We start from the raw sequence: 18,419 nt of genomic DNA, 5'->3' as shown, positions 1-18,419 counted from the left end.
ACAGTAGCCTCGTACAATCAAAACAAAACGAACCCTTATTTGCTTCTCAATAGGTTTTTTACAGCGATTTACATTTCCTCTTCCTTTAATATGAAACAATGCATCTAAATAAAAGCTGTCTTTTTCAGAGGTATCTGATGTACCAGCCATTATATTGAGACCTGCTTACAGGCATGTTTATGTAAAACAAAGACTATCAATTGAGCTACTTTAGTTTCAGAGTTTTATCTGTTTTGAATGTCCAATATATAGCAAAAGTAAATGCAAATGCAATTTTAGGCTTGTTTATTGACGTTTATATGACAAACACCATCATCACAAAGTAGAAGACCATCAATGTACAACAGCAATGCAATAACATCATTACATGGAACATGTTTTGCATATTTGTTTGTTTAGGGCCATTTTTGACTATAGTGGTGCCCTAGGCTGTTTGCACTCTGGAGCCAAACAATAAATTGAATTTACATTAAATTCAATATCTACATTTAATTAATGCATTCTCAGAATATGAACCCATGACCTTGGCATTGTTAGTGCCATTCTGTTGAAAAGCAACATAAAACATACAGTGTATTAAACCACTTTAATTTTATTAGTTAAACAGGTTTAGGCTAAGCCTGGTGCTTAATAAACGCCCTTTAATAATGGAAAAGCATTTCAGCATATGCTTTTTAATCTCAATGCTATTCTGTAAAATAGCAACAAGTTATGTGTGTTACGAAAAGTAATACATTAAAATTAAATGTTTTGAAAAACTCCCTATAATGAAAGCTGATTATAGTGTTTTTTACAATGTTAAAATACATCTTATTTTCATATTATAATTATATTTTATATTGTTTTGTATTATAATCTATTATACTAATGTCTGAATTAATTATAACCATATTTGAATCACACTTGCCATTTATTTAGATTTTTATTATATAATATCTATAAAATAACTTTCATTTAAGTTTTTTAATGAGATTTTTTTTTTTTTTTAGTTTTTTTATCTGTAGTTTTTTGTGTGTGCTTGTTTATTTCTTTTAGTTTACAGTATAGCTAACACAGGGTCCAATGCTGCTTTTTCTAAAGGTCTTTTACGTTCAGTGGAAGAAAGGTATACAGGTATAGGATATGTTGGCTTTTTCACAGTGGCTTTGACTTTGGCTCATTGTTTACTGTATATTTCTCCTTTTTTTCGTCTGCTTTTTAGAGTTTACTGTGCATTTTATTCAGCAGAATGAGTGGCAGCTATTGATGGGTCCTTCTTAAACGATTCGTTCGTTTTGAGCGATTCTTTAATGTGACTCTGGAAGAACTAGTCATCTCGGAGAGTAATTCGTTCATTTGCGCATGCGCAATATACTATAGGTTTTGTGCTGGATTTAGTTCGAAAAACTCTGTAGATTAACTAATCAATTCTCTTTACAGATCATACTGCATTGGTTAAAGTTTATGGGGCTGTCACGTGATGAACGAACGACTCAGACACAAAGACTCGTCAGATAAGAAGCTAATCATAGACTCAGGTAAACAATTAATTCATCTTTTCTGTTTCTCATAGCAATATATTTAGTATTGTGATCAGCGTTTGCATAGGGAAGTGACACATAACATTTTAATTATGTTTTTCCAAAATTAACGCAATGGCTCGAAAAAAGACTCAAAGGTCAGAGTCGGTAAAACGATACGAACTTCCCATCACTAGATTTTGCTGCTTCGATCACTCGTGATGTCAGTCGTAGGTTTGTTGATCACAGCCGCTTTAATCATCCATTTAGTTTTCGAAATGAGACGATCACATTTAAACATTTCTACGAAGGCCTGCTGAAAACAGTCCCCCGATAACGTATAGAGCGGCAGGTTGAAAATGATGTTGAGTACAGCGATCGGCCTGGAGATGATATAAGCGGCGTGAGCCCAGTGGACCAGCATGCAGTCGTTATCCGGAGAGAGTCTCGTGTAGATCCTCAAAGCCCGTAGAACATGAAAAGGCAGAAAGCACACAATGAAACACGTCAGGATTAACACGATGAGCCGCCTCGCTCGAACCCGCTTGCTGCTTTCCTTATGAGGACCATTCTTTAGCACCTTCATGATGCGCCAATAGCAAAGACAGACCACGACTAGAGGAACCAGATATCCGAGCACGGACAGCACCCAACTGTACGGCCAGATGAATTTTGTATCATTGCTCGCGAGGTCCAGGCAGGTGGTTTTGTTGCCCTGCACCTTAGTCTCAAAGAGATTAAAAACTGGACTTATTTCTGCAACCGCCACGACCCAACCCAGGACACAGGCCAGCGTTCCCCAGCGCTTCTGCTTGATGTTGTGGGCTTGCGATGGATGCACGACCGCCACGTATCGAAAGATGGCCAGACAGGTGAGGAAGAGGATGCTGCCGTAGAGGTTAAAGTGGAAGATGAAGCGCGTGAAGCGACACATGGTGATGCCCAGCGTCCACGAATCGTTGAGGACATAGTAGTAGGTCAAGAAGGGCAAACAGATCATGAAGAGGAGGTCGGTGATGACGAGGTTCACCATGATGATGGTGCTGCTCTTCCATGGACGAACTTTGACCACGTAGACCAGCAGAGCGGTGATGTTGCCCACAACGCCGACGATGAAAATCGTACCATACATGGCAGGCAGATAGTAGCGCTTCACCAGATCATCCACGTTGGTGCAGTTGTCAACCGAGCTGTTACTCGTGCTGTAGGAAAGGTTGCTCATGTTTGATCCTGCAGCAGGAACGAAGACAACATTGTTAGAAAGCCCTGGGGTTTTCACAGACTCTTCCTGTTTTCTGCCTTGCTTCAATCTCTGACATGAATTCCTGAGATTTCAAGCAGGACTCGATTTCACATAATCACCGCGCAGCGTGACATCTCTATTTGAACTTATCAGTGCATTTTCGGTCTAAAACTGAATTGCTGTAGGCTAATAGTTATTTCACAAATGTGGAATGTGGAATATCTATTATATACTTAATAATAATGATGATAATAGAAATGATATATTATTGCACTTAAAATGCTTAAATATTATTATTATCATTATTTAGAAAATATATATTATTATTTTATAGCAATCCTTTTATTATTATTTATTATATTAACCACTAGCTTCAACAGATTAACATCTGTGGATGAAGCTGCATATTTATAATGTTTGCACTACCTTAAAATACCTTCAAAAATTGTATTGTTTACAAATATGACAATGACAGAAATACTGGGATCTTAAAACAGTTTCAGAAGAGATGAATACTTACACTGAGCGCTGATGCTTCAAATTCAACGGCTGGTTCCTCAGTGAAATGGCCTGCTTTGGTCTCAGTTTAAACAACTTCCTGGTAAAGCTCTATTTCAAATCTTATTTATTTGCATTTCTGTGTGTCACATCTGAATACCAAGCTGTACACCACGCATATGGTATTATGGGCGGGATTTACAGGTACAGGTGTGATCGCATTGTTATGATACTTCACTTTGGGAAAGTGTTATCATTGACAAACCCTTTGCTGTCAATGCTGTATTAGCATGATGAGCTGTTTGAAGATGTTTTGTCACTCGGCCAAGATGGCAGCACTTACTGTGCAGTGTGTCATCTGGGTTTGTATGCCAGCTTTGATAAAATGATCATGTGCAGGAGTCTCCGGTGCAATTATCAGCTTTACAAACACTGTGCCAAGAGATATAAATAATGCTTTGTATTAACGGCCATTTTATCCATCCTAAACAAAAAAGGTTTGTAATCGAAAAAATAATTTTTTCTGATTTTCCCCCTGAGCTTGCAGAACATGTTTTTAAAAAACTGTTTTCCTGGTTATGCAGTAGTTAAGGGAATGTTATGTGTTTTTATTGTGCACTTTTAAATGTTTTCAGATTGTTCTGATTCCATTTCATATGCAAACAACTCTTTGCATTAACATTTTTAAAGTTACTGAAAGAACAATGAGGTAACCTTACTAGAACATTCCCTGTTAGCTAGGCTGCAAGATAAGACGGCGCATCCTGAACTGAAAATGATGAACCAGAGGTAAAGTGGAGCAGGTACAATACAGGCATCTGTTTGGGCCTTATGTCTCTTGACTGCCTGTTGGGGACAGACATGCATTGAGTCCCATACCTTCTTGCTCTCCTTGAACCAGAAATCCCCTGTTAGAACCTCTGATGGCTCTCTGGTCAATGGAAATAGAGGGAGTTGAAAGCCAAATATGCACTGGAAGGCTGGTGATGTAGTGATGGAGGTAGTTCTGTGCGTACTCTGCCCAGGTAAGGAATCGGTTCAAGTCAAGCTGGTTCCAGTGGCATTAAATGCACAGGTATCTCCCAATGTCTTGAATCTTCTGCTCAGTCTGGCCATTGTATTGAGGATGTGGCCCATGATTGGAAATTATGCCCTGTGTAATCCAGGTAGGGAAAGAGCATACAAACCTTGGAGACTTGATGGACTACCATCAGGATGCAGTTATGGGAATCTAACAAGGCAGAATCCAACCAGGGCTGGCGAGGTATGGGTAGAGGTACTAGTTGACTATGAAGAAAATGGTGGGGTGTCTTTGAGATGGCACAGACTGAGCAAACCTTTGGTAGACCTCCCAAGCCATGATGGGTGCCCAGTACTTTTTCTGGAGGAGCAAGAGGGTTTGATAATTGCCTGTGTGTCCAGAGACCGGAGACAAATAGAGCGAGTCCACAATGATAAGGCGCAGAGAGAATGGATTGTACTTTTTCCCTAGCAGGGTCTGTGATCGTGGCTTGCTGGATGTCATTGTCAATGGACCACTAAATGGGACTAACTGTTAAAGCTGGAGGGAGAATGGTGTCAGGAGAAGTTTTCCAGAGAGGGCTAGAGAACTAATTTATGGGTTCCTGGTTGGTAGGTGATAGCTAAGTTGAAGCATGTGAAAAATAATGCTCACTGCATTTGTCTTAGGTTTTTGCGATCTTGTAATAACCTGTAATAACTTTAGGTGAAGTGTCTCTATTCTTGATGGCCAATAACTCACAATTTCCGATGTCATAATTTTGCTCCACCCGGGGACAACTTGTGGTAGAAATAAGCAGAGGCTTGTAGTAGGGGTGGGCGATATGGAAAGAATATCATTTCCCCTTAATTTCTCAGGAAAAATTATGATTCACGATTAAAGGTTTATGAAACATCTGTCAATCAAGCATTTGTTTTAACAATGGCATCTGAACTAAAACATTGCAACCGTATAGACTTTGAATGAATGAAAACACTTATTTTTCAATTTGAGAAAACTTCTGGTGCTTACGTATAGCCTGTGGTTAAGAATAGCCTTTATTACGTAATAAGTAAATATAAAGAAGTATTGCTAGTGCAGACGCCTTTATTCCATGTGGAGCATTCATCATATACAAATTACCACACCACTTCTTAGCAAATGCAGTTGCCTTTATGCAATTCATTACTGCCACCTAGTGGACACTCATTACCCCACTCATTACATCACTTTTCCCTGAATAAATACCATCACATACTTAACACCGGTTCACACTAGACACTAGGCCAACACCAAAACAATCTGTTACTTCATTTTACTTTTTACAACGCATTTTTCCATTTCATTTAGTTTGTGTTGAAATCAAGTTCTTGAGAAGTTGGCACATATAAAGCAGATACTGACTTACAGATTCCTGCAGACTTCAGCAAACTCCTCTGATTTTTTTCTCAACACTTGCCCATGCTTTGTTTGAACAATATATGTCTCAGATTAACTTTTTTTTGAACAACAGCTGCTTTCTCCATCCTGTTGCCTCCTCGACTCTAACCATAGAAAGAGGTATCAGTGACCCAGATGTCTTATCATAAGATTCACAAGATATCCTTTTCTGATGTTGCAGCTCTTTCAGTGTCAAACTTTTGTTTTCTCTTTTTAAGGACAACTTTGGCAATGTGTGACGGAGTTTATGGTTCATCAGTAGGTCAACAGGAGATAACCCACAATGATAACTCAAAAATGTCAGATATTAATTTGCAAAACTTTCTGCTTTTCCACTTGTCTAGGGGTTTCACTATTTCACTATTACTATACTGAGGATTATTATCATTTTGCACAATGAACACAAGTTGCCTTTCATGTATACGATGAAGCACATATCGACGCATTGATGCTGCAAAGATAATTAAAAATGTCTTCAACAACAAGCTATTATGCACACTCAGTTATGCCCTCATTGGAATCTAATCTAAGGTTTAATCCATCCTTGGTGAAGAAGAAGAATCACTGTCAGCAATTCGTCATTTCCTCCCAATACGTCAAACCCAGGTTCCAATAAACGAATAAATAACTGAGCAGCACAACTGTTTAAATCAGCATATCGATTTCTGATTTCTGGGCTTCAGACACACTTTTTCTGTTTAAATACAGATCTATTTAGCCAAGCGTTCACGTGATGTTTCTCATAAGCTTGTACTGCACTTATATCTGATCACATTATTTTTTTTTTTGCTTGGTTGGAAAAGCAAGTCTCTGTTTGTTTCTGTCATGGGATCGACATCCATGGTAACTAAGAATTGCACAAGTTTACGTCTTTCACCATACTGTTGCTTCACACAGAGCTGTTGAGTCGTTCTATACAGTATTGTGGCATCTTTTGAATATTCAGCGACCTTTACAATATGGTGGACGGCATCTGCATATACATTTCTATGGGTGCTGATGCCTTTATTCCACTTTGAACCTTCATCATATACATCATACTCTTGACTTTTTACAATTCATTACTGCCACCTCGTGGACTAAACGTCCAACTCATTAAATCCTACAGTCCCTGTTGAAAAAACAGCACACGCTGGTTAGGTATGTTCTGTAGCTGGGATGCTGGTTTAAGTTTTTTGACCAAAATGAACCAGCGACATACCTAACCAGCATGTGATGTTTTTTTCTTTTTTATGTATTTGTTCCCTCTCCGTTCAGCATTAAACCTCCCTCGGATCAATGAAATGTTTTCCTTCTGTGCTGGATGTTGGCGTTCATGATCAATAAATGGTTTGCATTTGCCCAAATTTATTTAGTCAAAAAGCAGACGGTGAACGTTAATCTTGTGCTAGCTCCTGTTTAGTTGGGTTCATTTACACGTGGGTTAATTCATCTCTACCGGATATCTGGTTTATGCTAATACAGTGGTATAATGATGAGAGGAAATGAAGAGATCAAAACAGTTGCCCATTGCTGTTGACTTTGAGTCTGAAGTCAGTCGTTTAAAAATGTTTGGAGTGATTTTGTGGTTATAATAAAAATGTAGATTCACCTTTTGGAGATGAAGTCAGGAATGTTATTGAAATGAAACAAAATGATCCTCAACCTTGCTTATACTTCTCTTTGCAATGCTCGTCATTTTATCTGACATAACACTCAAATAAATAATGTAATGGCATGAAAAGCCAAATTAAAATGTGTAATATAAAATAACAATTTATTTGAAAGAATTGTATGTTTGCGTGTTGCTTTGTTTGCTGATTTCAAATCCACACGAATCATTAACCACATGTTATTTAAAGAATATTCTTGCTTCAGAACAAGTTCAGCTCAACTGACAGCATTTGTGGCTTGATGTTGATTAGCACAACATTTAATTATTTTCATTTTATTTTTACCGTTGGGTCCCTGCTTTTCTTGGTTATGTGTTCTATTTAACAGAAGAATAGAAAAGGGAATGGGGTTAACCAGTTAGCATTAAAAAAAGCTCGCCAAGGCTTTTAGGTAAAAACAATGACAATCTTTAATATTCCTGCCTACATTTTCCAAAAATCTATGTCATAAGTGCTTTAATTTAACCTTGATTTTTGCTTTTGTTTCAGTTTTGTTTCCTCTCGAAAAAGAAAAATGACAACAATGAGTCACTTGATTGAGATTAGACTCAACCTAGTTAAAAGTTCCTTATTAGCTTATATTTTCGTAACTCAATCAGAGTAATTCAGGTTAAATTTAACAGTCTGTGAGCCGACACCGTGTGAAAACATCTCTACTCACCGCTGACCCTATTAAAAACCCTATTGGGTTTGTTTGCTAATGCGTGTTTGTCTTTCTTTAAGGTCACTGGAATTATGTGGGCCAATTAAAAACTCTTGTTCAAATAATAAAACATTCAAATATTTAACTCTCCGACCTGAAAATGCACAGTTGCCCAGTCCGTGTTAGCATAGCGACTGAAATAAAACCATTTTGGCGTCTCTTTCTCTCGTGCTTTTGTGTTTACTTTGTTTGCGTCCTTCATAGCTGGTGAGCTTTTAGCAGTAAGACGTGGGTATTTCTGTATTCAGCTCTCTGTGGTTGTCTTTCTTTGGAACCTCGTCTGTGTAGATTTGTGGGTTTTTTGTGGTCAGTTGCAGTGAAGAATAAAAACCACTGGAAACTGCAACAGTTTTCACACATGCATGACGAGAGACGATGAGGTATCTTGGCGATTCGTATCGTTTCCTAACAGATTTTAACTACCATTTCTCGTCTGTGTTATTTTTTTCAAATTACTTCCCGTATGTGACCTACACGACATCTCATGCCAATAGAGTTCGGTGTAAAATCCCACACAGCTCCCTTGCTCTGTGTTTGTATAGGTTTGTTGATTTTACATTTTTGGATGTTTACCCTAGGTTTATTAAGGTTAGTACTTTAGCTAAGAACAGGTCAAATATGGTTTGAATGGATCAAGCCCAGTGTGTGTGTGTGTGTGTGTGTGTGTGTGTGTGTGTTTACAGTAAACTCTGAATTGCCAGAAATGGGAAGGATGTACTTCTTTATTTCAAATCGGAAGAGCATTACAAACTATTAGGTGTAGAAACTACTCTTTTAATTAGCCATTACGATAATGCATTCCATATATCTCTTTGTTAACATCATTTTGACAAATGCACCTTCTTTATTAGGTGCAGATAATGACTTTATGGGAAAAGCTTTAAAAAATAAAAAAAAATCCTTCCTTCAGGCGTCGAATGCCTCCGGTCAAAGTTGATTTAATAATCACGGACCTGCTGTGAACCTTTAACAGAGATTTTACTCAAATGGTGACATTTGATACGAAGGAGAGAGCAAAGAGGGAGTGCAGTATTGTGTTTTATTTACTGGAGTAAACCGTAAGCCTGTTAGGCCTGTTCTAGTTATCACACATTTTTGCACAGTTTGTCATTTTACTGTGATAGCCGGCATACAGAAAATCTGAAAACAAAATATATTTTTAGTGCTGTACGCGTGCCGTTTGGCATCTTTCAGAAACAGCCGCCGTCTCTTTCACTCTCTGATGAAGTAATGCTGCAAAAATTCGTTTTAAGCATCTAAACACTCATTCGAACATTTAGGCTTGGTTTTTGTTTGTTTGTTCGTGTAAGGAAGGCTCTTCTGCGCACCAAAGCTGCGTTTATTTGATCAAAAATACAGTAAATATAACTGTCTTTGTGAATATAGTAAAATATCATTTTGTTCAGTGGCCAAAGCTGAATTTTCAGCATCATTGGTCCAGTCTTCGTTGACAGAAATCACATCAATATACATTTTTAGTATGATTCACAGCAAAACAGCATTTGAAGTAAATGTTTCTGCCTTTCACTCTTACTTTTGATCAGATTAAAACTCCAAACTTTTAATACGATTATTTTGATGCATTTATCTCTCGCTGAACTAAAAAACGACCCGTATAGCTTTGATGTCAGTAATCATTTCTAACGCCCGCATAGATTTAAAAAAAAAAAAATAGGTTATCTATTGTTATCTGAACAAACTTTCTGGAAGTGTGTGAACTGGTTTCAGTCCATGGCGTGCCAGCTGGCAACATCCTTACTCTTTACAGGTAACATAACACGCACATGTGAAAGCAGGAAATAAAACAGTAAATGTCAGAAAACCACTGTATTGTGTTACGTTATGAAACATGTTTTGCCATCTTGTTTCCACGCAGCAGTTAAATACAGGGGTTATTTTTATAAAGTTTTTAGTAAAGTCGATAAAAGACAGCTGCTGGTGATTATCAGTCACAGAAACATTTGATGTTTGATATTTATATATTAATCTATTTCAGCTTTGATTGACAATACCACACAATAGGGTCCGCTGTTGCTTTGGTTCCTGATGTTATTTAACTCTCAGACTTGGGAAAACCCGTTGCTACTGTCCTTCATCGACTCTGGAGTTTTTTGTAGCGATTTATTCACCTTGGAGACCGAACGAGCCTTGATTTACAATAAACGTGCAGAAGCAGATTCTACCAGCTGCTGGTGATTATCAGTCTAAATTATAAAAAATCATATCCTAACGATTCTGATTTGATCATTGCAGCAAATAAGACCTCTTTAATATTTCAGTTGTTTTTCCTGACATTGATTGGAGAACAAACGGAGGCTTTGTTATTAAAAATAACTGTTTCAGATTTTATTTGTCTTAAATTTCCAAGATATGAAAATCTGCAATCATCAGTCTTAATATCTGCATCAGTTTGTTTCCTCTTAACTAACTGTTAACTAATTGTGTCCTTTTTATTTACTTTTCTTGACATTAGTAGAAACGTCTGAAATCATACTGATGTTTAAACGGACCTCGATCTCAGAAAGTCTTTCTGAAATTTTCCCACAGGCTCGGTTTAAGAAAGCTCTTTGAAGATAACAGGCGTTTCTATTCTCACCTTATTCAAAGGTCGATTGAGAAACATTTGTTTTTGATGCATTAATGAGTCACACTGTGAAGCGTCAGAAGTGTTTTTTTGATGTTGCGTAATTCTAGATATATTTGGCTATGTTACAGGTTGCAAAACTTGTCTGAAACTCAAAAGCAGTCACGATGCACGACCATGTCAACACAAACCTTCGAATGCTCGCCTGCGGTCCGCACCGGAGATCTGCACAATGTGATGTTTTATGGGTACTTTCACGTGTTTTCAGTATTATAGTGTATTGAGCCACTTTAGGCGGTAAATTCAGCTGATTTAATTATGATTATGACTAAGATTAAGCAGGTTTAATTACGATTAATGCCCTTTAATCAAGGCAAAATCACTTTAGCTTATTTGACTTTGAGTGTCTTTTATAAAAAGGCAAAGTAATGTGGTAAAAAAAAAAAAAAATTATATATATATATATATATATATATATATATATATATATATATATATATATATATATATATATTGTATTTATATTGCTAAATATTTACATTTAAATAGGAATGAACTATTTTGTTATGTTTTTGTTATTTTTGTTATTATTTAAATTTTATTTTCATTTTATTTATTTTGCTTTGGTTCCTGATGTTATATAACTCTCAGACTTGGGAAAACCCGTTGCTACTGTCCTTTATTGACTCTGGAGTTTTTTGTAGCGATTTATTCACCTTGGAGACCGAACGAGCCTTGATTTACAAGTGTTTCCTCATTGTGTGAACAGCAGATGAAATCTGAGCTGATCGACCTGAGATATTTAATACAAGGTGAAGTTGCCGAGGAACTAATATGATTTCACTGCAGAAAAAAGTTAATCGCTTCCACTAAAGTGATGACTTGCATTATTCAAAGGCTAGTTTGCCCAAAAATGAAAATAAGACCATAATAAGACATTTTACTGAAGATGTATATGACTTTTTTTTTTCTTTCAGATGAATTCTAAATATGAATTTCTACGGGGTTTTTTTTCAACAGTCCAAAATAAGTCCATAAAGCGCATCCATTCATAATAAAACGTGCCTTTTACAAAATCGTTCACTACAGTAGGCCTTTATGCACGCTTTACTGTTATATGCACTTTATTGGACTCTGATTGGATGAGAGAAGAAGGTCATTTGAGTCTTTTGAGTCTTTTCTGCAGAATACGAAGGCTTTTTTTTTTCGTCTCAGAAATATAGCAGATAAACGTCCTGTGTTGCAAATAAATGTTGCAAATAAATGTGTCTTTTCAGGTGTGGACTAATGTAATGATCTTCTTGCTGGATTATCTCAATCCTCCATTAACTAAATTCAGGCTCTATAGAATCGTGGTGATCATACAGCATTACCCCTGTTCTAGAGTCCTTGCAGTGGCTCCCCGCAGGTACCGCACTGATTTTAAAATCCTTTTTGCTAAGATATAAAGCTTTGCATGATGACGGACCTTTTAATGCCTTGCACGCCGTGTCGTAATCCTCTCAGAGTGGTCTCTTAGTCGTTCCCAAAACATGGCTTCTTTCTAGGGCTCTCTCCTGGCAGACATCTCGACTTTAACACCTTTTCTCAAATCATTCATTTGCAAGATTGCTTCTACTTGCTTAATCATTTATGCATTGTTTGTTGTGCATTTACTGTTTAAATTGTATCTTTTCTTGTAAAGTTGTACTTTACAAACCAATGCACTGTAAAGCTGTCTTGAATGCGACACGAACCTTACGATAATAACCACACCCTTTATTTGCTTCTCAATAGGGTTTGATAGAAATTTAAATTTCCTCTTCCTTTACTGTGAAACAATGCATCTAAAAAAAATGTAATAAGCAGGAAGCAGGTGTTGTTTTTCCAGACCTGCCTTTTTCAGAGGTATCTGATGTAACAGTTACTATTTTCAGAACAACTTACAGGCATGCTTATGTAAAACAGACTATGAATTGAGCAACTAAAGGCATTCACGTTCTGACTAAAATAGCGCTCTGTCCAGTCGGTTGTGTAAGATATTATTTAATCTACTTTAGTTTCAGCGTTTTGAATGTACGGTGCGTAGCAAAAGTAAATGCAAATTTTACTGTAGTCGCTTTTATTGCTGTTAATGTCGCTCGACGAATGAATTGGATAACACCAGTGCGACAGCAATGCACTAACATTCGTTACATGGAACGTGTTTGCATATGTGTTTGCATTATTTATGACTATAGTGGCCATTTGCACTCTGGAGCCAAAAAAGGTGGTTTGTTCTAAAACGTCACAAAAGCAGTCATAAGCAGCACTGGTGTATTTGTTGCCAAAGCCATAACTTTGACCTATACATTGCATGGGTGAAGATTATAGATCTTTTTTATGCCAAAAATCATTGAAATATTAAGTACAGGTCATGAAGATTTCCTACTGTGAATATATCACCTCAGATACCAGATTTTCCAAACGTTTTATCTCAGCCAAAACTATTTTATCTCTCCTAACTAACCATACATCAGTGGAAAACCCATTTATTCATCGTTCAGATTATGTATAGATGTTCATTTAACAAAATTGACCTTTATTTATGCATCTGACAGGCACTTTTATTCCAAACGACTCGCATTGCATTCAGAATGTAGGCTACGTTTAATTAATTCATGCATTTTTAGGAATCAAGCCCGTGACCTTGGCACAACAACATTTTCAATACTATACAGTGTATAAAGCCACTTTAGGCTGTGCACATTGAGATAATATTATAGGTTAAACAGGTTGGTGCATAAATAATGGAAAAGATTATAATACATGTGCATTTGCATTTTTTTGTTTTATAAAATAGCAACAAGTAATAAGATATATATCGGATATAACAGAATATAAAATAGTATTGCTATCAAATTTCTTCTTCTTCCTTGTTATTTATTTATTTTAATTTAGCTTTAATTATATAATGTAAGGCCAAATACAAATATCTGTTTTTACAGTTTAGTCATTTTAATTTTAATTTTCATGAAATAGCTTTATTTATTTGAGCTTTATTTAATGAATGAAAGGTATTGCTCTTTTAAAGTTCTAACAGTTCTACAGTTTTAATATTACTTAACAATAACAAGTGAATAGGGTCCAATTTTGCTTCTTAGAACGCACGATATTGGATTTTACCAATATCCGATAATTTTTAACTCATTTTGGCCGATACCGATATATTTATTTCTTATTTAGAAACAGCACTAAGTTTCTCCGGTGCAGAAATTACAAGCTAAATACATTTTTGTTATAATTTTTGTATAAATTTTTGTTATTTGTTATAATTAAATAAACAATAATGAAGGTTTCTTGAAAGTACTTTGAAGCTTTGAAAATGAAAGCATAATTATTATATTGTAGAATCATTTATTTTATTCAATCAGAACACAGTCTAAATATTATGGGTGTATGCTATTTTACTCTTAATTTAATTAGAAGTAGACAGATTACTTTACAGATTACAACTCCTTCCGATCGGGCTATCTCTGTTTAATCTCATAACGAGTGCATAATTCTGTATGAGCCTCCACAGATTAAATGCAGATGTGAACTCTGGGAACATGTGGGTTAATTCATTCCTCTTATCAACAAGACATATTGGCATAATTTTTCATATGAGGCCGATACCAGTACTTACATTTAAAACCATTATCGGCTGATTCCGATATTAGTCTGATAATATTCTGCATCCCTACATTAAGCAAAAAAAAAAGAGAGATTCGTACAGGTCTGGAACAATTTGAGTAAATTACGTAATTTCTGTCATCATGAAATGGAGTCATATAACTTTTTAAAAAATAACATTTTGTGGAGCTTCATATAACTGCTCTTTTACAGTAGCTTTGGCTTTGTCTCATCGTTTACCGTATGTTTGTTTTTTTAAGAGTTACTGTACATTTCAATCACCAGAATGAGTCTTAGCTGCTTCGATCACTCGTGATGTCAGTCGTAGGTTTGTTGCTCACAGCCGCTTTAATCATCCATTTAGTTTTCGAAATGAGACGATCACATTTAAACATTTCTACGAAGGCCTGCTGAAAACAGTCCCCCGATAACGTATAGAGCGGCAGGTTGAAAATGATGTTGAGTACAGCGATCGGCCTGGAGATGATATAAGCGGCGTGAGCCCAGTGGACCAGCATGCAGTCGTTATCCGGAGAGAGTCTCGTGTAGATCCTCAAAGCCCGTAGAACATGAAAAGGCAGAAAGCACACAATGAAACACGTCAGGATTAACACGATGAGCCGCCTCGCTCGAACCCGCTTGCTGCTTTCCTTATGAGGACCATTCTTTAGCACCTTCATGATGCGCCAATAGCAAAGACAAACCACGACTAGAGGAACCAGATATCCGAGCACGGACAGCACCCAACTGTACGGCCAGATGAATTTTGTATCATTGCTCGCGAGGTCCAGGCAGTAGGTTTTGTTGTCCTGCTCCTTCATTTCAAAGAGATTAAAAACTGGACTTATTTCTGCAACCGCCACGACCCAACCCAGGACACAGGCCAGCGTTCCCCAGCGCTTCTGCTTGATGTTGTGGGCTTGCGACGGATGCACGACCGCCACGTATCGAAAGATGGCCAGACAGGTGAGGAAGAGGATGCTGCCGTAGAGGTTAAAGTGGTAGATGAAGCGTACGAAGCGACACATGGTGATGCCCAGCGTCCAAGAGTCGTTGAGGCTGTAGTAGTAGGTTAAAAAGGGCAAGGAGGTCATGAAGAGGAGGTCGGTGATGACGAGGTTCACCATGATGATGGTGCTGCTCTTCCATGGACGAACTTTGACCGCGTAGACCAGCAGAGCGGTGATGTTGCCCACAATGCCGACGATGAAAATCGTACCATACATGGCAGGCAGATAGTAGCGCTTCACCAGATCATCCACGTTGGTGCAGTTGTCAACCGAGCTGTTACTCGTGCTGTAGGAAAGGTTGCTCATCTTTGATCCTGCAGCAGGAACGAAGACAACATTGTTAGAAAGCTCACATGCTACGTCTCCGACACGAATTCCTGGAATTTCAGGCACAATCGGGTTTGTTAGGCCTAGCTGATATCACTCCATATCCTCATAAAGGTTACTCAAACACTGCAGTTTGCGTCCCATCTCTGTTCAAATAGTCCATTTCAACACTTGTGAAATTCCGCGATGGATCTGTTGCAGTTTCTGTGTGAAACTGATTTATAGTAGCAGGGCATTTTACACTTTTATGTGCAAAATAAAATTCTTAATTTTTTTAAAGATTATCTTCACGTAAAGAATATTGATTTTAATATTCATGTTGATACCGCTTGTTCTAACACTAACCAATTACTGTTGAATGTTTTAATTCAACATGTTCAATTTCCTACCCATACTCATGGTCAAATCCTTGATCTAATTTGTGCATTTAGGGTGAACATCACTTCCATCTCTTTTTCTGACGCTGGTATCTCTGACCTCTGACTATTCCAAATTCCTTATTTCATACCATAATTTGAAAGCTATTGATACTGTATCATTCTGTTGCGTGTATTGTTTCCTCAAACCCCTTCTGATGTCATTGCTGTTTCTTCTCCATCTGTGGTACTCTCTAATTTTCGCTCCATAATGTCTGAAATCCTTCAGCAGCACGCTCCTATTAAGACCAGAATTGTCCCTTCTACTCCTGAGCTCTGTGTTTCAAAGGCTACTGGTAGACGGCTTGAGCATCTTTATAGAAAAACCCATTATTTGTCTTTTCTTGATCATCTCAAATCAAATAAGTCCGCTCTCATGTCAGCATGCTCTAGTTTTATCTCTGCCTCAATTAATCAGTCAGGTAACAGACAGTTAATACAATAGATAAGCTTACTAACGCTCTTGCTCAGGATGCCTTACCTTCTAATGAACTTTGCTGCTCTTATCTGGATTATTTGCTTGCAAAGACTGATGCCGTTCACCAATGTTTCCCCCGATACGGAGCCCAGCTGTCTATCAAATCCATTCAGTCAGTCTCTGTCTTGTTTTCCCAGATTCTGTCTCCAAACTAATTTTGAAATACAACTATTCATCCTGTCAACTCGATCCTGCTCCTACTTCTCTCTTGAAACTTCGTCCTCCTGCTTTATCTCCACCTATCTCTCATTTTATTAATGCATCTCTAACCTCTGCTTTATTTCCTCTGCCACTCAAAGCTGCTGCAGTTACCTCGGTTCTCAAAAAAACCCAATGACCCTGAGCCCTCACTTCTGTCAAGTTATCAAATCTACCCTTCATATCCAAACTACTGGAAAGCCCTGTTGCCACCCGATCTTTCCTAATCTGGCTTCCCCCCCCTCCACAGCTCTAAAAGCTGCACTTGTAAAAGTAGTGAATGATCTACTGCTTTCTAGTGATTCAGACTCTCTGTCTATACTCCTTCTACTTGACCTTTGCTCTGCCTTTGATGCTGTTTCCCATCAACTACTTATTTCTCATCTTTCTTATCTGGGTATCTCAGGCACTGCTCTTTCCTGGTTCCCGTTTCATCTCTCCGATAGACAGTTCTTCGTTTCTGTTAAGGGTTTTCGCTCAAGCGCTGTCCCTATGAAGCGAGGCGTTCCCCAGGGGTCTGTCCTAGGCCCTTTATTGTTCATAATTGACATAATCCGATTTTACAACCCCGTGGTCTGAAACCATCACTTCTATGCTGATGATATTCAACTTTACTCCATCTGCCCAAACTGACAAATTCCCTTCCTGTGTAAAACACATAAAGGCTCGAAGCAAACTGAGATCATCTTTATCGGAACCCAAAACTCACCAAGAAACATTTCCACCAATTAGACCTGTGAGATAGCTCTCTTATCAAACCATGTTAAAACATTAGGCGTAATGTTTGACGTTTCAATATCAAATCTGTATCTGCATTCTTCGTTTTTTGCCGTGTTGCCCTTTCATCAGTGCTAAAGACGCTGAAACCGTCATCCATGTATTTATTTCATCATTCATCGACTACTGTAACGCCCTCCTTATTGGCTTACCAGCCAGCTCCATCGCCACATTATAATATATTAAAAATTGTGCTGCTAAAATACTTTTACCCAGCCCTCTGCTCATATAACCCCAATCTTCATTGGCTCCCTGTTGCTCGCCGTATTAAATTAAAACTCTCCTGCTAGTTTTCGAACCCTGCATGGCTTAGCTTACAAATATCCCTAAAGAATAAAAACAATATATACTGTATATATCATAATCTGTCTTGTGCTGCCTTAAAATATTACCTGCGCAAACTGAAATGCGACTACAACGCTACATTTTGCAAATCGCAGCATTCATTTTTTACGGCAATCATTCGAAATGCATTACGCGAAATCATCTTAACATCTTTGCTTTAAAGTAAATGCATTGCTTAAGGTGCGTTTAGATGCGAAAATGGCAAAATGGATACTCACACTGGGGCTGATGCTTCGGGTTCAAGCGCCGGTTGCTCAGTCGAGCGGACTGCGGTGATCTCCAATAGTGTCAAACACCTCTTTTAAGAAGGAGTTCCTGGTAAATCGCTATCGCAGATTCTATTCATATGCATTCCTGAATGTCACATCCGAATACCAGCCGTGAACCACCGACTGACACGAAGTAAAAATGGGCGAGATTTACAGGAACGACCTGACAGGTGTGAACCCATTCTTGTGATGCTGACAATAGGAAAGTGTGTCACTGGTAAATTCCTGCACTGTCCGTGCTGTATTATCACGATACACCTATACGAACACCTGCTTGAAGATTCAACAATAATTGAGCCGTGTGTCATCTGCTTTAATAAAACGGTCACGTGCTGGGAATGTGTTTG

General features: G+C 37.8%; 2 protein-coding genes and 1 long non-coding RNA gene across 5 annotated transcripts; 1 reads left to right on the top strand and 2 right to left on the bottom strand.

Annotated features, from left to right (window-relative positions):
- The first annotated feature begins 289 nt into the window (after positions 1-289).
- Positions 290-7,304, top strand: LOC122347488. The gene is made up of 3 exons (XR_006251226.1): positions 290-1,517; positions 5,754-5,800; positions 5,899-7,304. It is a non-coding gene; the product is annotated as an uncharacterized LOC122347488 (long non-coding RNA).
- LOC122347468 (2-oxoglutarate receptor 1-like) lies at positions 1,525-16,800 on the bottom strand. Of its 2 annotated transcripts, none has more exons than XM_043242789.1 (2): positions 3,263-3,316; positions 1,525-2,729 (listed from the first exon to the last, which is right to left on the bottom strand). In XM_043242789.1, exon 2 carries the CDS (start codon positions 2,719-2,721, stop codon positions 1,693-1,695), a length of 1,029 nt encoding a protein of 342 aa, XP_043098724.1. In that variant the 5' UTR covers positions 2,722-2,729; positions 3,263-3,316; the 3' UTR covers positions 1,525-1,692. The 2 variants fall into 2 exon arrangements, with proteins under 2 accessions (XP_043098724.1, XP_043098715.1); XM_043242780.1 differs by lacking the exon at positions 3,263-3,316 and adding an exon at positions 16,487-16,800 and having other exon boundaries at positions 1,636-2,729.
- Positions 13,159-18,330, bottom strand: LOC122347479 (2-oxoglutarate receptor 1-like). 2 transcript variants are annotated; one of them, XM_043242803.1, is made up of 2 exons: positions 18,022-18,330; positions 13,159-15,576 (listed from the first exon to the last, which is right to left on the bottom strand). In XM_043242803.1, the coding sequence occupies exon 2, from the start codon at positions 15,566-15,568 to the stop codon at positions 14,546-14,548; it is 1,023 nt and encodes a 340-aa protein (XP_043098738.1). In that variant the 5' UTR covers positions 15,569-15,576; positions 18,022-18,330; the 3' UTR covers positions 13,159-14,545. The 2 variants fall into 2 exon arrangements, with proteins under 2 accessions (XP_043098738.1, XP_043098749.1); XM_043242814.1 differs by lacking the exon at positions 18,022-18,330 and adding an exon at positions 16,796-16,814.
- Positions 18,331-18,419: the final 89 nt, after the last annotated feature.

Source organism: Puntigrus tetrazona, chromosome 1, assembly GCF_018831695.1.
Source record: "Puntigrus tetrazona isolate hp1 chromosome 1, ASM1883169v1, whole genome shotgun sequence".
In the NCBI taxonomy this organism is placed as follows: domain Eukaryota; kingdom Metazoa; phylum Chordata; class Actinopteri; order Cypriniformes; family Cyprinidae; genus Puntigrus; species Puntigrus tetrazona.
Note: the sequence above shows the minus strand (reverse complement) of the source record. Positions and strands in the feature narration are given on the sequence as shown.